We start from the raw sequence: 16850 nt of genomic DNA on the forward strand, positions 1-16850 counted from the left end.
ACAGGGGTCCCCAGGAACTCACCAAGCTGCTGGCAGTGACACCACAGACCCACCCCAGCACCCTCCCACCAGCACAGGCTGCCTTCTTGCACAGGGAGGCCTTCACTCACCTACTACAGCATCTACAAAACCTAGGAAGAAACCCTGGTTTGTCACCAGAAGTAGGAAAGGATGATAGGTCAGTACAGGGTAAAGCAACTGCTAGGACTTCTGCCTGACTTGAGAGGTGTAGAGAAAACACACATGCTTCAATAGACTTGAAAGCAAGATGCTTGGAAGCTCTCTTGCGTTGACTTTACAAGGGGGAAGAGGAGCCTTGCAAGGGTGGTAGAACAACGACTCTGGCTGCGCTCAGCATCATGTCCTATGTTCAAATGGGAGCCCAACACCCAGCAGAGCTGGTGTGTCAGGACAGCTCTTCCAGGAGGAGCCACAGCAACCACAACGTCCCAGCAGTGACAGAGAAGGGGCATATCCCTTTGGTTAGGAAGGTCTGTCTGTGCTGGACTCACAGCAGGCACTCCTAGGAACAACCTGAACACATGAAACCTTTTTAAAAGTGTCATTCAATGCTTCAGAGGCAAAGCAAACTCCATTTTGCTTGCTCCAGTCTCCTCTGCCTCTGCCATTTTTGGGAAATGCAACTCAGGTAAGTAACTCCCACTACAAAAATGTAATGCCAAAGAACCCAAAAGGCTCTCAGCAAGGTAAGATGGATTGCTACTCAAATCACATCCCGATTCCCAGCTACGCCTGGCCTGTACCTCACTGCAATTATGTCCAAAGCACACAAGTATGAATGAACTAACACACACAAAGGCCATTTCCACTACAAGTCAATTACTTTTTTTTTTAATTCAAAGAAAAAATGGTATTTTAATAAATACTGCAGAAACATTAACCAAACATACAAAGTGACTTCAACAATTAAAAAAAAAGTAATGAATGTCCTGCTTTATAACAGTTATAACTTATTTTTTCCACAATATTTAAATACAGAAAGCACTTACCAGCTATTTTGTAATACTGCCCTAAGCGCACTGTTGCATCAGTCAAAAGCTTATTACGGTAGTAAAAATGTCTTTTTGTGGGAAATAATCGGAATGGGTGTTTTTTTTCTTATCAGATGAAACAAAGTGCCGGAAACACACAGAACAGTTTTAATTATGGTAACCCTTTACCCTTTGCGCAAGTTGTCACAAACACAGCTTTAACACTTCAAAAATGAAGCATTAACCTTGGGAACAAAACGCTTGTCCTCAACAAGCGATAGACACGCTGGTTAGAGCTTACAGTATCCTTCTTTTGAGAGAAGCTATGAAGTTAAGTCAGTCAGTAAGCAGTTACAAACCGTTTTAAAGGCCGATTTATTTCACTAACAATAGTATTCAATAAGCGAAAAGGAGTTTGACTTAACTGGTTCACTGATGTTTCATGATTGTTGTCTGGATACACGTTTATTGATCTTAAAGACTAAAGGCAGTATCCAGTTTCCACTGGGGACCCCTTAAGGCGTCACAGTTCCTCAGACCCCATTTCCTCACCACGAGCAAATGCAGTCTGCAGTGAGAGACGGCTGCCTCACAAGTAAGAGCATCACAAAAGATAACCTGACTCTGCTGGCTCATTTGCAGATTCTTGTTTTTTTTGCAAAGGTAATTGCAGTGAACCACATCACAGAATAGCACCTCTCTGTAGCATTTACAGAGAGCTAGATCCTGGGATCTACCCAGCTCTCCAACTGCTAGCAGAAGCAGGAGTCTCAAGGCTTCCCCAGATGGGCAGTAAGGCTTAACAAATTATCACGGTCATAAAATTAAGGATCATTTGTCATCATAGCTCTGAGCACCTTTCACTTGAACCTACAGCGACATACCCACACAGTACACCAGAACTGGAGATCATTTCCACTCTAAATTACAATCACAAAGAGGAATGGAAAGTCACAGGTCCTGCAACAGGCAGGTAGTTTGCCCCCACACCTCAATTTGATCCATTTCATTTCCACAGTGCAAGGGCACCTATAATACTGGGAACTCTCAAACTGTTGTCTTCATTACCAGCGTGCTCAAACATAGCTTGTGCTGCCGTTTCAGGAAGGCAAAACTCCAGACTTCTCACATACTTTTCCTCTAAGTGACACACAGGCCTCAGTATACTCTCCATTTTAATGATGAGCTACTAAAAAAAATTAGATCATATCCTTTGGAAAACCAACTATAAGGTCACAGGCATAGTTCCTTAATAAGGAGGGCATATTAAGAGTGAAGTCTTTAAAAAAACATTAAAGTATTATTTTAATGAAATCAAAGTGGTAGCATCCAGGAGTAGAGCATTAATGAAAGAAACAAGCACTGTCAATGACATCTCTCTCCTTCGCAGCGTTATCTTCCCATTCACTCTTTTCTCAGCACATTCAAACATTTTCCCTTTTTTTATCTTTTTGGCATTTTCTTCAACATATTTCCTGATGCCACCTCATTTAGAGCCATTTCTTCTCGCTGCTCAGTTCCTAAGTACAGTCTCACACAACAGGTGAAGTCTCGGTTAAAGCACTGGCATAAGCCCTCGTTAAATACCATGTGGCTGTGTACTTCATTGAGCCTCCACCCCTCCCAGATGCTCTCTTCCTCCTTCTCCAGGAAATCAAGGTCCTTCACATCACCGTGCAACTCTTTGCTTTGTCCTTTCGCAAGTCCGTCGCCACTGTGGAAAGTTCTGGCCTGCCAGGCATGTGTGAAATTCGCTTTGTTGCCCTCTGCGATTTGTTTCGTTTAACATTTTTATTTGTTTTATTCACACACGCCAAGGTGGCAACATGAAAAATGTCTCTGACACTGTTTTCTGACTGTAAGGCTGAGCATTCAATATACGTAGCCGCTCCAATCTGTTTGGCCATATTTGCACCCTAAGGGAAAAAAAGCACATGCGATCAATACCAAGTTTCTGCAGAGTGCCAAAGCAAACAATACAATTACTTTTCAGCACTGTTTTCCATATACAATGTTTTGTGAAAACCAAAGCTAACGCTCCAGCACTACAGCCAGCAGCTCATTTTGCAAAACAAACAGAGCTTTGGTTCCAAGATGCAGTGAACAAGTATCCAAGCATTATCTCCTATGACGATAAATACAAATTCAAAGAGAGAAGATAAGCTCAGCGACCTGCAAACAACTGCAGAAAGCCAGAAGAGTATTAGTAGGACCTATTTAGCAGTTTCACCCTTACACCTTAACTCGCATCTGTGAACCACGTGCTCGCCGGGAAAGGCCCGAACCTGGCAGCTTCCAGATTTAAGCCTGCTCTCTCCCAAAATGTATTCTGACTGCCTTAAGGGCTGGCCAGCGTGCCCCTGACCTGGAGCGGAGCTGTGCTGCATCTCCACGAAGGAGGCAAAGTTTGTAGGGAAACGTGCTGTGGGTTTCTGAGTCAGGGATAGTTATATCAACTTGTAGCTAAGGAAACAGGCCAAAAAAAAAAAAAAAAAAGAAAAAAAAAATTACATTAGCAGTTACACAAGCCCTTCCTTTTTGATTTTAAGTGCATTAGAAGTCAAAGCAGGGATATTTGTTCCAGCAGCACAAGGAAAACACTACGCAATTCCAGAAGATGACAACACCCTGGTATCCTGTTGTGCATTTTGCTACTGGAAGACAATACAGCATTGTATGGAAAAAAATGGAGTTATTTGAATGGAATTTTACTTCTGAGGGATGAGTTTTTTCTAAGTTACGAAATCCAACCACATCCTTGATGTGCCACTCCTCACATATTCAGGGGGCCTGAGATACAGGCACAAGTCAGCCCAACCCCTCCTCTCTGCTCTAGTGCCAGGTCGACAGCACTCGCCTATTTGGACCCATCTGTTTAGTCTCCAGCGTGCCCTGTTTTGTTTACACTGCAGTGATGCACTGCAGTGATGCGGCTGCCATCTTATCAATTGCCAGTGGGAGTGGCTGATAAAGGATTGTTAGTCCATAGGCCCAGCCCTCCCCACAGTCAAACATCCTATGAACCAAGCCTAGCCTATACCTCAGTCACAGAAATGTTTGCTCAGGTGCAGCTGACTAGCTGACTGGAAACTGGCTAGCATACTGGAGGCAGGGCGTCGCCATCAACTCTCCTTACCCTCCCAAACTTATGAAGTTAAGAGCAATGTGGAAAACACCAGTAAGTTCTTTGATCCCATGTTGACTTAACAAGGCAAGGGAATTTAAAAATAAGCTGCGTATCTCGAGCCCAGAGGATCCTTTCCTACAACTACCAGAGGAGGGTTGCTTCATGCCACCAGGGAGGGACTGGGCAACCAGAAGATACAACCATGGCTCCGTCCAAGCTTTTGCTTACATTCAGATGGAATTATGGGAGTCTACTAAGTATGACCTTCCCTGTAACACATACAATTTTCCCTTTGGCTGCCAAGTAAAAGCTCCTGGCTTAGCCCTTTGTCTTCAGCAGACTCCTGTTCCTAAGGACTGCGGGCTCAGCTGTGACACCAGAGGAGATGTGAATCTTCAACTCCAGGGGATAAATCCACTTGTCACTAGATTTTTTGATCACTATCCATCATGAGACTTGGTGATTTTACTGAAGTACTGTAAAAAAAGTAATACATGAACTTATGTGTGCAGTAAGTGGCGGACTATTTCCTTTTAAGTTTTTAATATTAAAAAAATAGTATGCAAAATCACAGCTCTGAAGCTGAACAACATTAATGCATACATGCAACAGTGGTGGTCTGTAACTACGATGACATCTTCTGCAACAAGCAGGATTAAAGGACACTTCTGAATCGTTTTACACTAAGGTAAAAACCTGGCATTTAGTTTCATACAAAACTGTCTGAGATGGAGAGATATTTACTGTGTGAAATGTTGAAAAATGCCATAAGCAGCATAAGCCATCACAGTACAACATCCCATGCTTTATTTTAATCAAGATAATCACTTTATGATCTCTTTGCATTTTCCAATTTAAACGTGCTGTAGGAGGCTGCATTATTAGCAATTGCTAATTGCTAGGAGCTGCTGGTTTGGAAAACCTGAGGCTGTGGATAAAGCATCAAAAACTGTTTGATAGCATAGGATATACAGACTAGATAAAGTCACATCTGGAGATACCATTCTCGCTCTTACACCCTGCAGGGTGTATCTGAAACCATCACCGATTCAGCTGCAACGTATGATAGACACATGTGAGTAATAACACACATTATATAGAGAATACACAAAATAAGGGGAAGTTTACCTTCAAGACCAGTTTTCCCTTGTTCTCTGCCTCCTGCTCTCCCATGGCCTGATTCTTTTCCTTTTCACCTTGGCTTCTCTATTCCCTGATGGCTGGCTGCAAGCTTCTCACTTCCTCAGCAGCAGAAAGCTGCTGCCAAGAATTAAGATGCTTTCTGGATTTGCTGCCACCTTCCGAGGGAGCTAGAGTGTCCTTACAGGTGTTTTAAGGCAACAGGATTTTAAAGGGGACATTATATGCAATACTTGTCAAGATGCTTAACATCAAATGAATGAGATTCAAATCTAACGTCTGAAGACAACAATTTTACCAATTTATCAGTAAATAAATGGGACATGTCACCTCTCAGTTACTGTTTTGGCCTCTGTAGGCCCAGAAAAGCAGGAAGTTTATTTCCAACTCACTTAGAAGGCTCTTTGCAACTAATAAGGCTACAATTTTATGACACTTAAAGCATACGTTGTGGGGCTGCATCATTTTTTGCTGCATCCAGCCTACAGGTAGGCTTTGCCTTTACTCATAAGACCTTTCAAATTCACCTTAGTCTAGTAGTAGAGTATGCCCATCTGCCTTCTAGGAAGCACTCATGTCAACGCTGGGAGAAGCTGTTCCTAAAGATGGCTGCAGTGATAGAAGAGTCTTATCTTTCACCCCTAAGTACAAAGATGGATGTGGCACATACCTGATCGTAGGACACTGGTGTCTGCCTGTGATTGGAAAGCTCCACTAGCGTGCTCACATCTGTGCGCAGATCTGACTTGCAACCAACCAGAAGCATTTTGGTGTTTGGACAAAACTCCTGGATTTCACCTTTCCACTGTAAAATGTTAGGTGGTTGTTATACTCGAGTAGTTGAATGTTTAAATCCAAAGCAGCAACAGATACAAGATTAAGTTTAATAAGTCATGACATTTTACATGGAAATACTCTTACGTAATAGTTTTATCTACCTTCAAGCTAATTTCTAAAGGCATCAGTTCCAGCAGAAGCCGGTTGCAGATGAAATCTTACAATCTCATACACTCACTAATTCCACTGACTTACTAATCAAGAGGGAATGACTTGAGATTGTTTACCTACATGAGTAAAGGTCTGCAGACCTGTCGCACCTCACAAGCGGTAAACACCCAGCCATTGCCATTTGCAGACAGGAACCAACGAAAGCCAGTGTCACCAAATTCAATGGTTCCTCAAGACAGAGCTACAGAGGTAGGTCTTATATGACCACAAAATTAGCACTGCTATATACTGGCTCATGGCTACACCCTCACACCTAAAACTACATGAATCTGTCAAGGGTTCAGCTATTTTGAGCCAGTAATAAACCCCTCATACAGAACGTGTGATATATTTCTGGGGTTTCTTCCTTTACGTGGTTATTTTGAGAACACAAGGCAAAAAAATTCCCAGCATAACTTGAACAGATCATACAATCCGTAAAAACTTAAGGATATAATCCAAGTTTAAAAGCATATTAAGAAAAAACTCTTGCAGAATTAAGCAACAGTATATTAACCAACATTATCATGGACAGAAATGAGAAAGACAGTTCTAGATGCTTGTTGGCACAGTTAGTAGCTGAGAGAATTGTCTTTTAACTATTTTCTATAGATTATTCAGAGCATTGTATGCCACTTCATTCCCAGTGACACAAAAATCACCAGCCCCAGCTACAGAAAAAAGGAACTTCAGGACAGTAAGCCTTAAAGACAACACTGCAAAGTTGAGTCATGCTCAGTGACCAAGAAGAGGACCAGGACCACCTCTGCAAACACAGAGCTTGATTATGAAAATTCCATGTTTTAAGTCGGGGAGTCTGGCATTGAATCTCAGATCACTGAGCCTGTGGAAAATTCTGAAGTTTGGTCAGGATTGCATTTCCATGACACTGCTTGGACTTTCAGTGGCTTCCAGAGGCATTTGTCACTGGCTCCTTCTAACTTCAGGCTGAGAAATTATGTAAAGCCATGGCAAAAGCCCAAACACTTGGCAGGCATGTATTAACTGTCTTTGCAACATGGCAAAGTTTCTCAATCTTGTCTGTTATAGGAATATAATGCAAGAGACAAATTCTTGCTGCACCCAGCCCTGCACCTCACACCACCCTGAACAATTCACTGCTGGTTAAAAGCTGAGGAATGAGAATTTACTTCACCCCTAAGCATCCATTAAAGACTTCTTGTTTTCGATTAACATTCATCCCTTTCAAACAAATTCTAGCAGTGCAAAGCACGGTCCAGTCATTTCTCCATTAAAAGAAACAAACCAACGTTTCTAATATAAGAAACAGCACCGCTCTTCAGAGATTTAATGACAAGCTACTCAAACAGCTCTGTACTCAAATGTTTCTCAAACACTTGCCTTCTTTAGCACACTGTCAAGAGTTTCTGGCCGACTGATGTCAAAGCAGATCAGGACAGCATCAGAATCTGGATAGGAGAGTGGGCGAACATTGTCATAATAAGGAGACCCTGCAGGGAAACAAACAACATGTTTATTAGTTTGTATTTTTCACTTTCTGCAGTCATTCAAGCTTATTCAGAACGATTAGAGGGGTTTTCGGTGAAGGCTCTTCAGTAGCACCCAGCTACCATCATTTCTTCAACAGCACTGCATTCCCAAAAGGCTCATTGCAGTTGCTCATTTCCCTACTTTCCTTTTGTTTCTCACCTACAAATGCAACAGCTTTCCCAAGTAATTAAGAGTGATGGCACCCCAGTGACCCATGTCCCATAAAAGCTTGTGATGCCCCCAATAACAAGTTAAGGGAAATCAGGTCAGCCCAAGTTTAAGTCCCAGCATTAATGTGCAGGGATTTGACTTTTGAGAACAAATCCTTGACATCCAAAAGGCTTCTGCAAAGCAGATTTGTCACAGTTGTGCTTTCATGGGAAAAATTCAGAAAGTTTTGAAATAAATCCACTTTGTTTCTTCTAACATTTAATTTAAAACAAATAGTTCCAAGTGCAAGACGCATCTTTAGTGTCATGAATATCTGCAATTTTTAGAAGAAACTCTTGCTTCAAAGCAAAGCATTGGTTGCAGTATTCCAGCAGGGAAGAATCCCAGCCCTAAAGGCAGGCACGCAAGTTATCTGTCACAAAAAAGCCTCAATCTGTAAACCGATACATGCTTGCACTAAATGTTTATGTTTAGCCCATAAAACAAGTTCTTATCAACGAGATCAAAGCAAATTAGTAATCTGATGGAACAGGAATAGGCCCAATTTTGCACTTTGAGCAGGTTTTACTTCCAGATCTGTTGAGGGGTACGCTGTTTTCTTTAAGAATTGTCATGATGTGCAAAGTTAGAAACATCTCCAGAGTCAGAAACCTCATTTTGGTCATCTCGTAAATCTGTAACAGGTTGGGAGTGCGGGGTGGCGGGATGGAAATCTTCCTTTTTTTTCTAGGAAGTACCATTTGGTTTGGCCTTAACTCTGCTGAAGTTTTCACTTACTGAGGAGAATTCACTTCTAATTTGGAAGGCTACTTAAAACAGTTAAATAGCCCAACATGATAAGGCCTAGGGCTTTAAACTGCGTGCCTGCAACTTAAAATTCATTTTCTTAGTTATGCATTCTTATTTCTGTATTTTTCTCATGAACCTAAAATATAGCACAGAACATACGCAACAGGAATACAGCTTTCAAGAGCGTTGGGGTTATCAGCTAGTTATACCACCTATTTTTGCAACTATCTAGAACTAATTGGCTGTAAAGGTCTCAGAGGCTGAGCAGACTATTAACTGGATTAGAGAAATTCCTCAAGTTTTTAACTGACAGACAGCTCATGCTGTTGCACAAAGCAGAGTGGGGAACGGTGTGAACGTATCGCAGATGACTTCAGTTGGACAGCTTATACTGGAAGGAAGGAGTCAAGAATCCCAAGAATGTTGTTTTTGAAATGAAGAGTAACACATGGGGAATGAAGCATTACCAAACTAGGTAGCAGAAGGTAATTTAACAAGACTGTTTTATTCAAATGCTTATCTTCATAAATGTCAATCTAACAAAGAGGCAGCTGTCAAGAACTGCTCTTCAAAAAAAAAACCCCAAAAAACAGTTAGGTGTCTTCAGTGGTAAATGACATGTTAGAAAGACATTTAAGTGAGCTGAGCTGACCAGTAGTTAACTATTCATTTCAGCTCTGCTCGCAGTGATTATCAATAAGTGTTTTCCACTACTAATTATTCCCCAGCTATCTCCAGCACTGCTATTACAGTGCCTCCATCCAGGGGCCTCAGGGCCAAGCTATTTAGCCTGGAGCCCCAGGGCCAATTTACTTGCCCTGGACAGACAAATTGATGTGCCGTTACCTAGCCACCCGCACTGCTCTGTGGCATTAAACTGGCGAAAGCACAGACTGGTGCACAGCCACCAGCCCGCACGCTGGTGAGAGCTGTGGCCTGGCTAGCTCACCTCCCCACCGAGCTCCTGCAAGTAAGGGCAGGATTGAAGATCATTAATGCTTGGCCAAGCGGTTGCTGGCTAGAAAGGAGTCTCAGAAAAGCCTCACCCAGAAACTCATTCCTAAGACACATACCTATCTTCTCACTCACCAGTCTTTCAGGGATACAACACACCATGTATGTCCACCAGCATGTATTTATGTACACATACAGTCACCACCTCCAGCCCAGAGACTCCTTTCTACTGTGTCAGCTGTAGCTGTGTGTGTTTTGAGGGTTTTTCTTTTTAGGTTTTCCTTCTGAACGTCTCCTATTAAAGATGCTGAGCTAGAGTAAGTGTGCTTTTCTAGGCAGTCCTGCTCAGATGCAAGCTAGGAGAAATATTTGACACATCCTTTTCTTTAGGGTAGTGTGTGGCAGAACAAACGGGAACCATTTAAACTACTCAGGCTGCAGTATCAACAAAGGAAATTTCCTGATCTCATTCAACAGCAATAACTGAACCTTTATTACTGCGCAAATAAAGAGGGGCTGCGGCCCTCACTGTGCGGGCCTATTCAAACTGGCATTTCATCGTTTCGCCCAGAGAAACCCTCAGAAGCCAGGAATCTCAGGAATGAGGCTCAAGTCTGAACAGAGAACTTGAGCACAGCCCAGTAAGGCTGCTCACTTTTTCAACTTAGTCTGCAGATCTGAAGCCATGCCAACCCTAGAGAACAGAAGGAGAATGTAGAGCTACAGCTACAGTATTTGTGGGGAAGCAAAAAAAAAAAAAGCACCTATTTGTGTTTGCAATTCTGTCCCTACAAAATAAAACATTTTTATCAAGGACAGATGAATTTTACCAAGGAATTGCTGATAATGCTGTAGCTCATCTTACTTTGTAGTGGAAGTATATTCCAGATGCAATCCCCTTTTTTAATCTGTTTGGCAGCACAGATAATTTAAGCAAAAATAATTTAAGCATTATATCCACTTCTAAAACTTGATGTTTTGTGCAAAGCAAAACAAATTCAGCTTTTAAACTGAAATAAAACCCCTCCCCAGCAACATGGTTGGTTTTGGTCCACGGAAGATACCAAGCTTAGACTTCAGGGTTGCTATCTTAGTAACAGAATTACATGGTTAAAAGTTAAAGCATACTTAATTTTTTGATGGCTTAGTACTGCTGTTAAGATGCTAGATCACAGACAGCTGAAGCCCTAACGTGTCTGCAAGATCCAGAGCCGCCACCAGTCCCAACCAGGAGGGGTTCAGCCCCGTGTCCCACCTACAGAGCTGAACCTGGGCAGCTCCTTGCTCACCACGCTGTTCAGCCTCTGCTTGCCTGCAGGCTCTCAGGGAAGTGGTGCTCAGTAGCAGGCAAGACTTTACTATTTACACACCACCAAGCAGCCATCAGGCATTAGTCTTTGTAGCCTTTTGGACTCCAGTCAACTGAAAGAACAACAGATGAACAGCAGCATTTTCACTCTCAAACCCTTGGGCTCACTAATTATCAGCTGCATAGAAAACACATCAAATACTGCAGTGGCCACTTTAAGTAGCTGATTCACTACTGATTGCTTTCCTCCTTCCAAATCCACCTTGGCTGTTTGGAGAAAATGCAGGTGATTTGTATAGTGAATATCCCAGAACATGTCATCTCTAAGCACATGATTATTACAATCATAGCATTGTTTACATTTCCACAGCTCAAACAGAAAACAGGACTTTGGCAGGTGACTTGGCATCCCCAGTTATCAATTTAATTATTTCCCCTCTAAAGGGGAAAAAAACCCTATAAAGACTAGTTACTGCTACTCTGCCACAAAAAAAAACCCACCAAAAAAAACACACAGCTCAACACAGCCAACTTTAAAGTTAACTGGAAGGCAAACAGAAATTTGAAATTTCCCTTACGATGCTTACTGCCAGAGAACCTGGGGAAACAGTAACTTTGATTCCTGTATGTTACAGTTGGTTTTGGGAAGATTTCAGCACAAAACTTTATAATTAATATGAAGTTTCTATATTGACATGGAATACACTGTACACATTCAAACCACAGTAAAGCTAAGTAAAGCTAACTTGATTAAGCTCTAATGCCCTTCAGGATTTAATTATATGCTAATCCCCAGCAGTGTATATGTATTTCTGGCCCTGTTGAGAATTATTTTATTGGAGTATCCAGTACAGTTTCCACAGTTCAACCAATAAAAAAACCCTAAAATATGTTTTAAGGAGATACAGGTATGTATACATAATTAATGGTACATAATTTCTATGCCACATAGTGTACTAGCAAGAAACAGAAATATCAAAGTAGTCACTTTTAAGGGAAGAAGCCAAAAACTCAGTAAATATACATTAGACTATGCTGATGGTAGACAAAGGGTCTAACACAGAAGCACTCTTCACATCGTCCATGAGAGTAGAAGATGAAGCTTTAACCTGAAACTTCAAATACTCTACCTAACAAAATAAGCACGCAGCTCCCAAACAGCTTAAGACTTAAGACTGCCATACTACGTTACCACACAGTGGAATAATTTATCATGTAGTTAGATTGCAACCAGACATTCCTGCTTTGAAAGAAGGGCTGGCAGTCCAAAAGCCAATTGATATTCAAGTTGGCAAGTGCCTTCCTTAATGCTGTGGCTAATTTAAATCCTTATAATGACTTGCAGAACTAGACAGCACCAGAAAATATTTGAATAATGAATCTTCCCATTCCATTCTTACTTGTAAGAGTGTTTTGCCCCATATTTCTACAGGCATATCCAAGATACAACAGAACCTTCCCAATAAATTTACAGCTAGCTTTAAAATGCTCTATCAATTGCATGACTCCCTGCATTTTGGACTTAAGAGTCCTCTAGTAAAAAGTGTGTTATTATATAAAAGATTGTAACCCAAAACCATGACAGCAGGGCCTGTTCTCACCCTAGCTCAAGACTGTTTTAATCAATGCCTACAGCTTCTCTCATTTTCTCAGGGAGCAAAAAAATGCTCTAAGTGGCAGTACCTTCCCTTCAAAGGATTCAATGCAAAAACCAGACACTTACTTTAGGTCAAGTTAGGGACCAATTCATAAGGCAGCCTGCTGCATGCTCCCAGTTAGGAAAGAGTGAAGAGGGTTAAATATGGATACTAAATACTTTCAAGATGACTTGATAAGTATCTGTAGTATACAGCAATCAAAAACAGCTAAATAGCATCCTTTCATCCCTCCCCCAAGAGGCACTGAAGTACCTCAAATGACTCCAGCCATTACCTCCCCTGTGTTGCAACTGACATCATGTTCCATGATTATTTGGCTTTTAATCAGTCATATTTTTATAAGTTAACTAAATCTAGTCCTGCTTTAAAAGTGTCATTAAGACATTTATTTTAATTCAGCAAAGGACTAGGACAATGACTTGTAAAAAATTATCAAGAATTTAAGACAATGCTTAAACACTATCTTATCTTCTGATGTCTCTTATCTGGTGATGCGATTTTGCACGGGGTTAATAGGTTTGGGTGTTTCTTCTTCAGTCTGTGAGAAGGGCGGTTTATGAAGACAAGTCTTCATCCGCAGAGTCCCACAACCAGAGGATCCAATGTTCAGCAATACCTTTAGAAACCAAGCACTGGACCTTTCAAACATTTCCTCTTCAGTTTCAGACTGCAAACTAGCCACTTGATCCTAAGCTTCTGACTCAGTCAAATTTTCTGCTAGTCCCAGGCCAGGCCTGAGAGGACATCATGTACACACAAAGGCTGGCAGGTGTTCCTTCCACTGCTTTTGTCTTTTGAAGTGCTACAGAATGATTTCATTACACAGGTGTCTCCAGCCTTTGACATACAGATTCCAAACCTTCCCATGTCAAACAACCTGTGGGTTGTATTTCAATAGCTAAAGATAAAATTTTCCAAAATAACTAACTATTAATTTTTAAGCAGCCCTTACTCAATGGGAGTTTGTTACAGCCAGTTTAGTAATCAGGATGAAAGCTCAAACCAGAGACACTCTAGAAGTCTGCAAGTCTTACTTGGCATAAGATGAAGAAAAAAAATCAGTTCAGAGCTAAGCTGATACTGGTTGTGGGCAGAGAGACTGCCGTTTCCCAGTAATTGTGTTGCAAGAATTTGGAATCATTTCCTTAACAGCAAGGGAAAAGCCAACTCACTGCCTAAACTTTTTTTTAAAGGGATTAACATCTTAGTTACTGGTAAAAGGACTGCTGTCATATTTAGAAGGAACTGCTGGTGTAAATTCAACACGAACAAGCCATCTACACAACATGTCTACAGAAGAAAGGGCTTGCATGTTCTGTCAAGTTCCTCCAGCTTTTTCCCTATCATTTCTGCAGAGTAACGTTGTTAGTGGGGTCATTCACCCGAGCACCTCTCCCAGCACCCTCAGTCCCTGAGCGGCAGGGACCCGCACCCCCCTCCAGCACCCAGCAGGCAAGTTCAGGGGTGCACCCTCAGCCCGGCACCAAGCTCAGCCCAGCTACCAATGCCAGCAGGACCCAGAGGGGCACAAGACGGCCAAGCACCCCAAAGCACAAGAGACACTTTTTGCCACAGCCTCTGAAGGTACAACGGGAAGAACGACGAGGACCTTAAGCACTGATCTTAGTATGTAGAAAAGGATGGGTCCCCCCCGCACCCTCAGAGGGCCAGAGATGCCTAACTGCCCCCATCCCTCCTGCCTTTAGACTCTAAAACACAGGGGGAAAGTCCTGTATATTGTAAAAAAGCCAAACAGGCACGAGAGAGGAGGCTACAAGGAACTCAAAGGTGAGCTGATGTAATTTACCATTAACATATCTAAACACCTCGTCACTTTTCCAGGGGGCAAAGCGGGGGCTCCGCAGCAGCGGTGGCCCCGCAGCGCCTCACAGCAGCAACTCCCAGCCGGGCAGGTGCGAACGCTGCCCCTGCCCTGCCCGCCTGCCCCTGCAATGCTGGCAAACCGCCCCTGGAGCCTTGCCCACACCCTTTTCCCTCCCCAAGTAAATGTATCGCTAACGTATACCTCAGAGTTAAAAAAAAAAAAAATAAATAAAAAGCGGTCGCCGGTCTCGTATGTGGAAGCAGGAAGACCCGCCACGACGCGGCGGTGAGGGGCTGCGGGGAGGGTTACAACCCCCCACCCCCACCCCCCACCGATGGAGGCTACAACCCCCCCTCACCCCCGCGGGCTGCCGCTCCTCACCGACGGGCGCTATAACCCCCTCCCTAGCCCCGGGGACTGCCCTTCCTCACCGATGGGCGCTATACACCCCCACCCCCGCCCCCACCCCGGGAGCCGCGGGGGAGCGCTCACCCGAGGTGTCCCACAGGCTGAGCTCGATGCGCTGCGTGTCGATCTCGAAGCTGGCCGTGTAGTTCTCGAAGACGGTGGGGACGTAGCTCTGCCGGGAGAGAGCGCACGGTCAGCCCGCGCCCACCGCCGCCCGGCCCCGGCCCCAGCCCCAGCCCCGGCCCCCCCACCTCGGGAAAGCAGTCCTTAGCGAAGACGTGGAGCAGAGCGGTCTTCCCGCACTGGCTGTCCCCCACTACCACGATCTTGCACTTCACGTTCTGGTTGGGATCCATCACCGCCTTGCTCGATAACTTCTGGCTCGCTCTTCTTTCCTTCATTGATCTCGGCTTAGTCCCTCGGCCGGCCACAATAAAAGGAAAAAAAAAAAAAACCCACACACAACAAAACACACTCGGTTTCCCCCAAAAAAGATAAAAATAATTTTAAGAAAATTAGGAAAAAAAAAACACAGATGGAAGTGGCAGAGCCGCGGGACGCACTGCCGCTCCAACTCCTCCCGCCCGCCGGTCCCGCGCAGACTGCTTTGTCCCCCGCCACCCGCCCTTATTTATAGCTTCTCATCCGCCAATCACCGCCCGCCGCCGGTGCGAGGCCCGCCCCCTCGCCTCGCGCGGCCGGCGGCCCGCCGGAGCAGCGCGCCCCCTAGGGGCCCCGGGCGGGAGCGGCGTGGCGGGGAGCTGGGGGGGTCCCGATGCCGCCCCCGCCGCCCTCCCGGCGGGGACCCCCCCCCCAGCCAGGCCGTCCCCGCAAACCTCCCGCTTCCGCCGGGCTCCGGCCCATCCGCTGAGCCCGTGCCGGCGGCAGGCCAGTGTCATCCTGTCAGGGTGAGGCCTGGTGTGGCGCCGGCTCCCTCAGGAGAGGTGTGTGGTATAAATGTTTTTTGTGGCGTTTGACTTTCATTTTATACAGGCTGTCTATAAATTCCAGTGCTGTGGAAGGGAACCTGCGGCATGCGGAGCTTTGCGTCTGTCAGAGGGGTGGTGAGGCGGGCCGGGCCGCTGCCGGGCCGGGGTCCCTCGGGGAGGTGCCCCAGGGCAATGGCCGGCTGAGGAGAGACCCCAGAATGGGCTCAGCTGTGCGGTAGTGGTGACTGTGGGCACAGGGGGGTTTCACTCAAAACAGTCACAAGGAGCATGGGGAAAATCATTCCCGCCATCAACGTGCTCCTTTTGTTTAGCTTCCTGGACACAAAACCGAGCAAAACTGGGTAACGGCTTGTGTGGGCCAGAGGACTGAGCGCTGCTCTGAGACAGCGATGCTGTACAGTGCGGGGTGCGTCCTTCCCGAAGCGACAGCCCCAGACAAGGGACGGTTTGTGAGCCGTTCGTAGCACACTTCTGCATCAAGTGCTGCTCTCCTCTCCCGCATGGCGCTGCATGGCAGGCAGACAGGCACCCTCGGGAAGGGGCTGGCAGCAGGCAGGAGGGCTGGAACCCAGCCTGCCGCCCCTCCTGGCTCAGGCCTCACGTGCCAGCTCTGCCTAGCGCAGCCGAAGACAGTGGTGGCCTTTGTAAGCTGGGTTCTTACCCTTATCTCTTGAGAGTGTCATCCAGGCAACAGACTAGCTCTGTGTCCATTCTGGGCTGAACCATGATCAATTAGTAAACTTTTACAACATGCTGAAACAGCAAGCGCTGCTATCTTGTGGTGGGCTTGTCCGTGTTAGTTTTACAGTTGGACTCGATGATCTTAAAGGTCTTTTCCAAACTAAATGATTCCATGATTCTGTGTTTGACCATAGGGGGATACATCAGTAATGCAGACAAGAGAATCCCAACATGACATTTCAGAATTCAGTACTAATACTCTTGCTTTTGTTCCCATGTGTCACATCTTTAGCTGGTCAAATTACTTGGCTCTAATGAATTTTCCAAAGAATTTAAGCCTTGGCTTC

General features: G+C 44.6%; 1 protein-coding gene and 1 long non-coding RNA gene across 2 annotated transcripts in view; one reads left to right on the forward strand and one right to left on the reverse strand.

Annotated features, from left to right (window-relative positions):
• Positions 1–836: 836 nt before the first annotated feature.
• On the reverse strand, positions 837–15471 carry RND3 (Rho family GTPase 3). Its single transcript, XM_080400097.1, has 5 exons — positions 15124–15471; positions 14957–15044; positions 7609–7718; positions 5930–6064; positions 837–2908 (listed from the first exon to the last, which is right to left on the reverse strand). Exons 1-5 carry the CDS (start codon positions 15271–15273, stop codon positions 2657–2659), a joined length of 735 nt encoding a protein of 244 aa, XP_080256223.1. The 5' UTR covers positions 15274–15471; the 3' UTR covers positions 837–2656.
• A 237-nt stretch (positions 15472–15708) lies between these two features.
• Positions 15709–16850, forward strand: part of LOC308068829 — a 29715-nt gene continuing 28573 nt past the window's right edge. The window contains exon 1 of the long non-coding RNA XR_013930150.1: positions 15709–15816. This is a non-coding gene — a long non-coding RNA (uncharacterized lncRNA). The remainder of the gene's footprint in view (positions 15817–16850) is intronic.

This window comes from Falco punctatus (genome assembly GCF_963210335.1).
Source record: "Falco punctatus genome assembly, chromosome: 8".
Lineage (NCBI taxonomy): Eukaryota > Metazoa > Chordata > Aves > Falconiformes > Falconidae > Falco > Falco punctatus.

Coding starts and splice junctions, on each gene's coding strand:
- RND3 (XM_080400097.1), bottom strand. CDS start 15,273: ATGAAGGAAAGAAGAGCGAGCCAGAAGTTATCGAGCAAGGCGGTGATG. Junction 15,045..15,123: donor CTAAGGACTGCTTTCCCGAG/GTGGGGGGGCCG, acceptor CTCTCCCGGCAG/AGCTACGTCCCCACCGTCTT. Junction 2,909..5,929: donor CACCAGTGTCCTACGATCAG/GTATGTGCCACA, acceptor TTTTTCCCTTAG/GGTGCAAATATGGCCAAACA.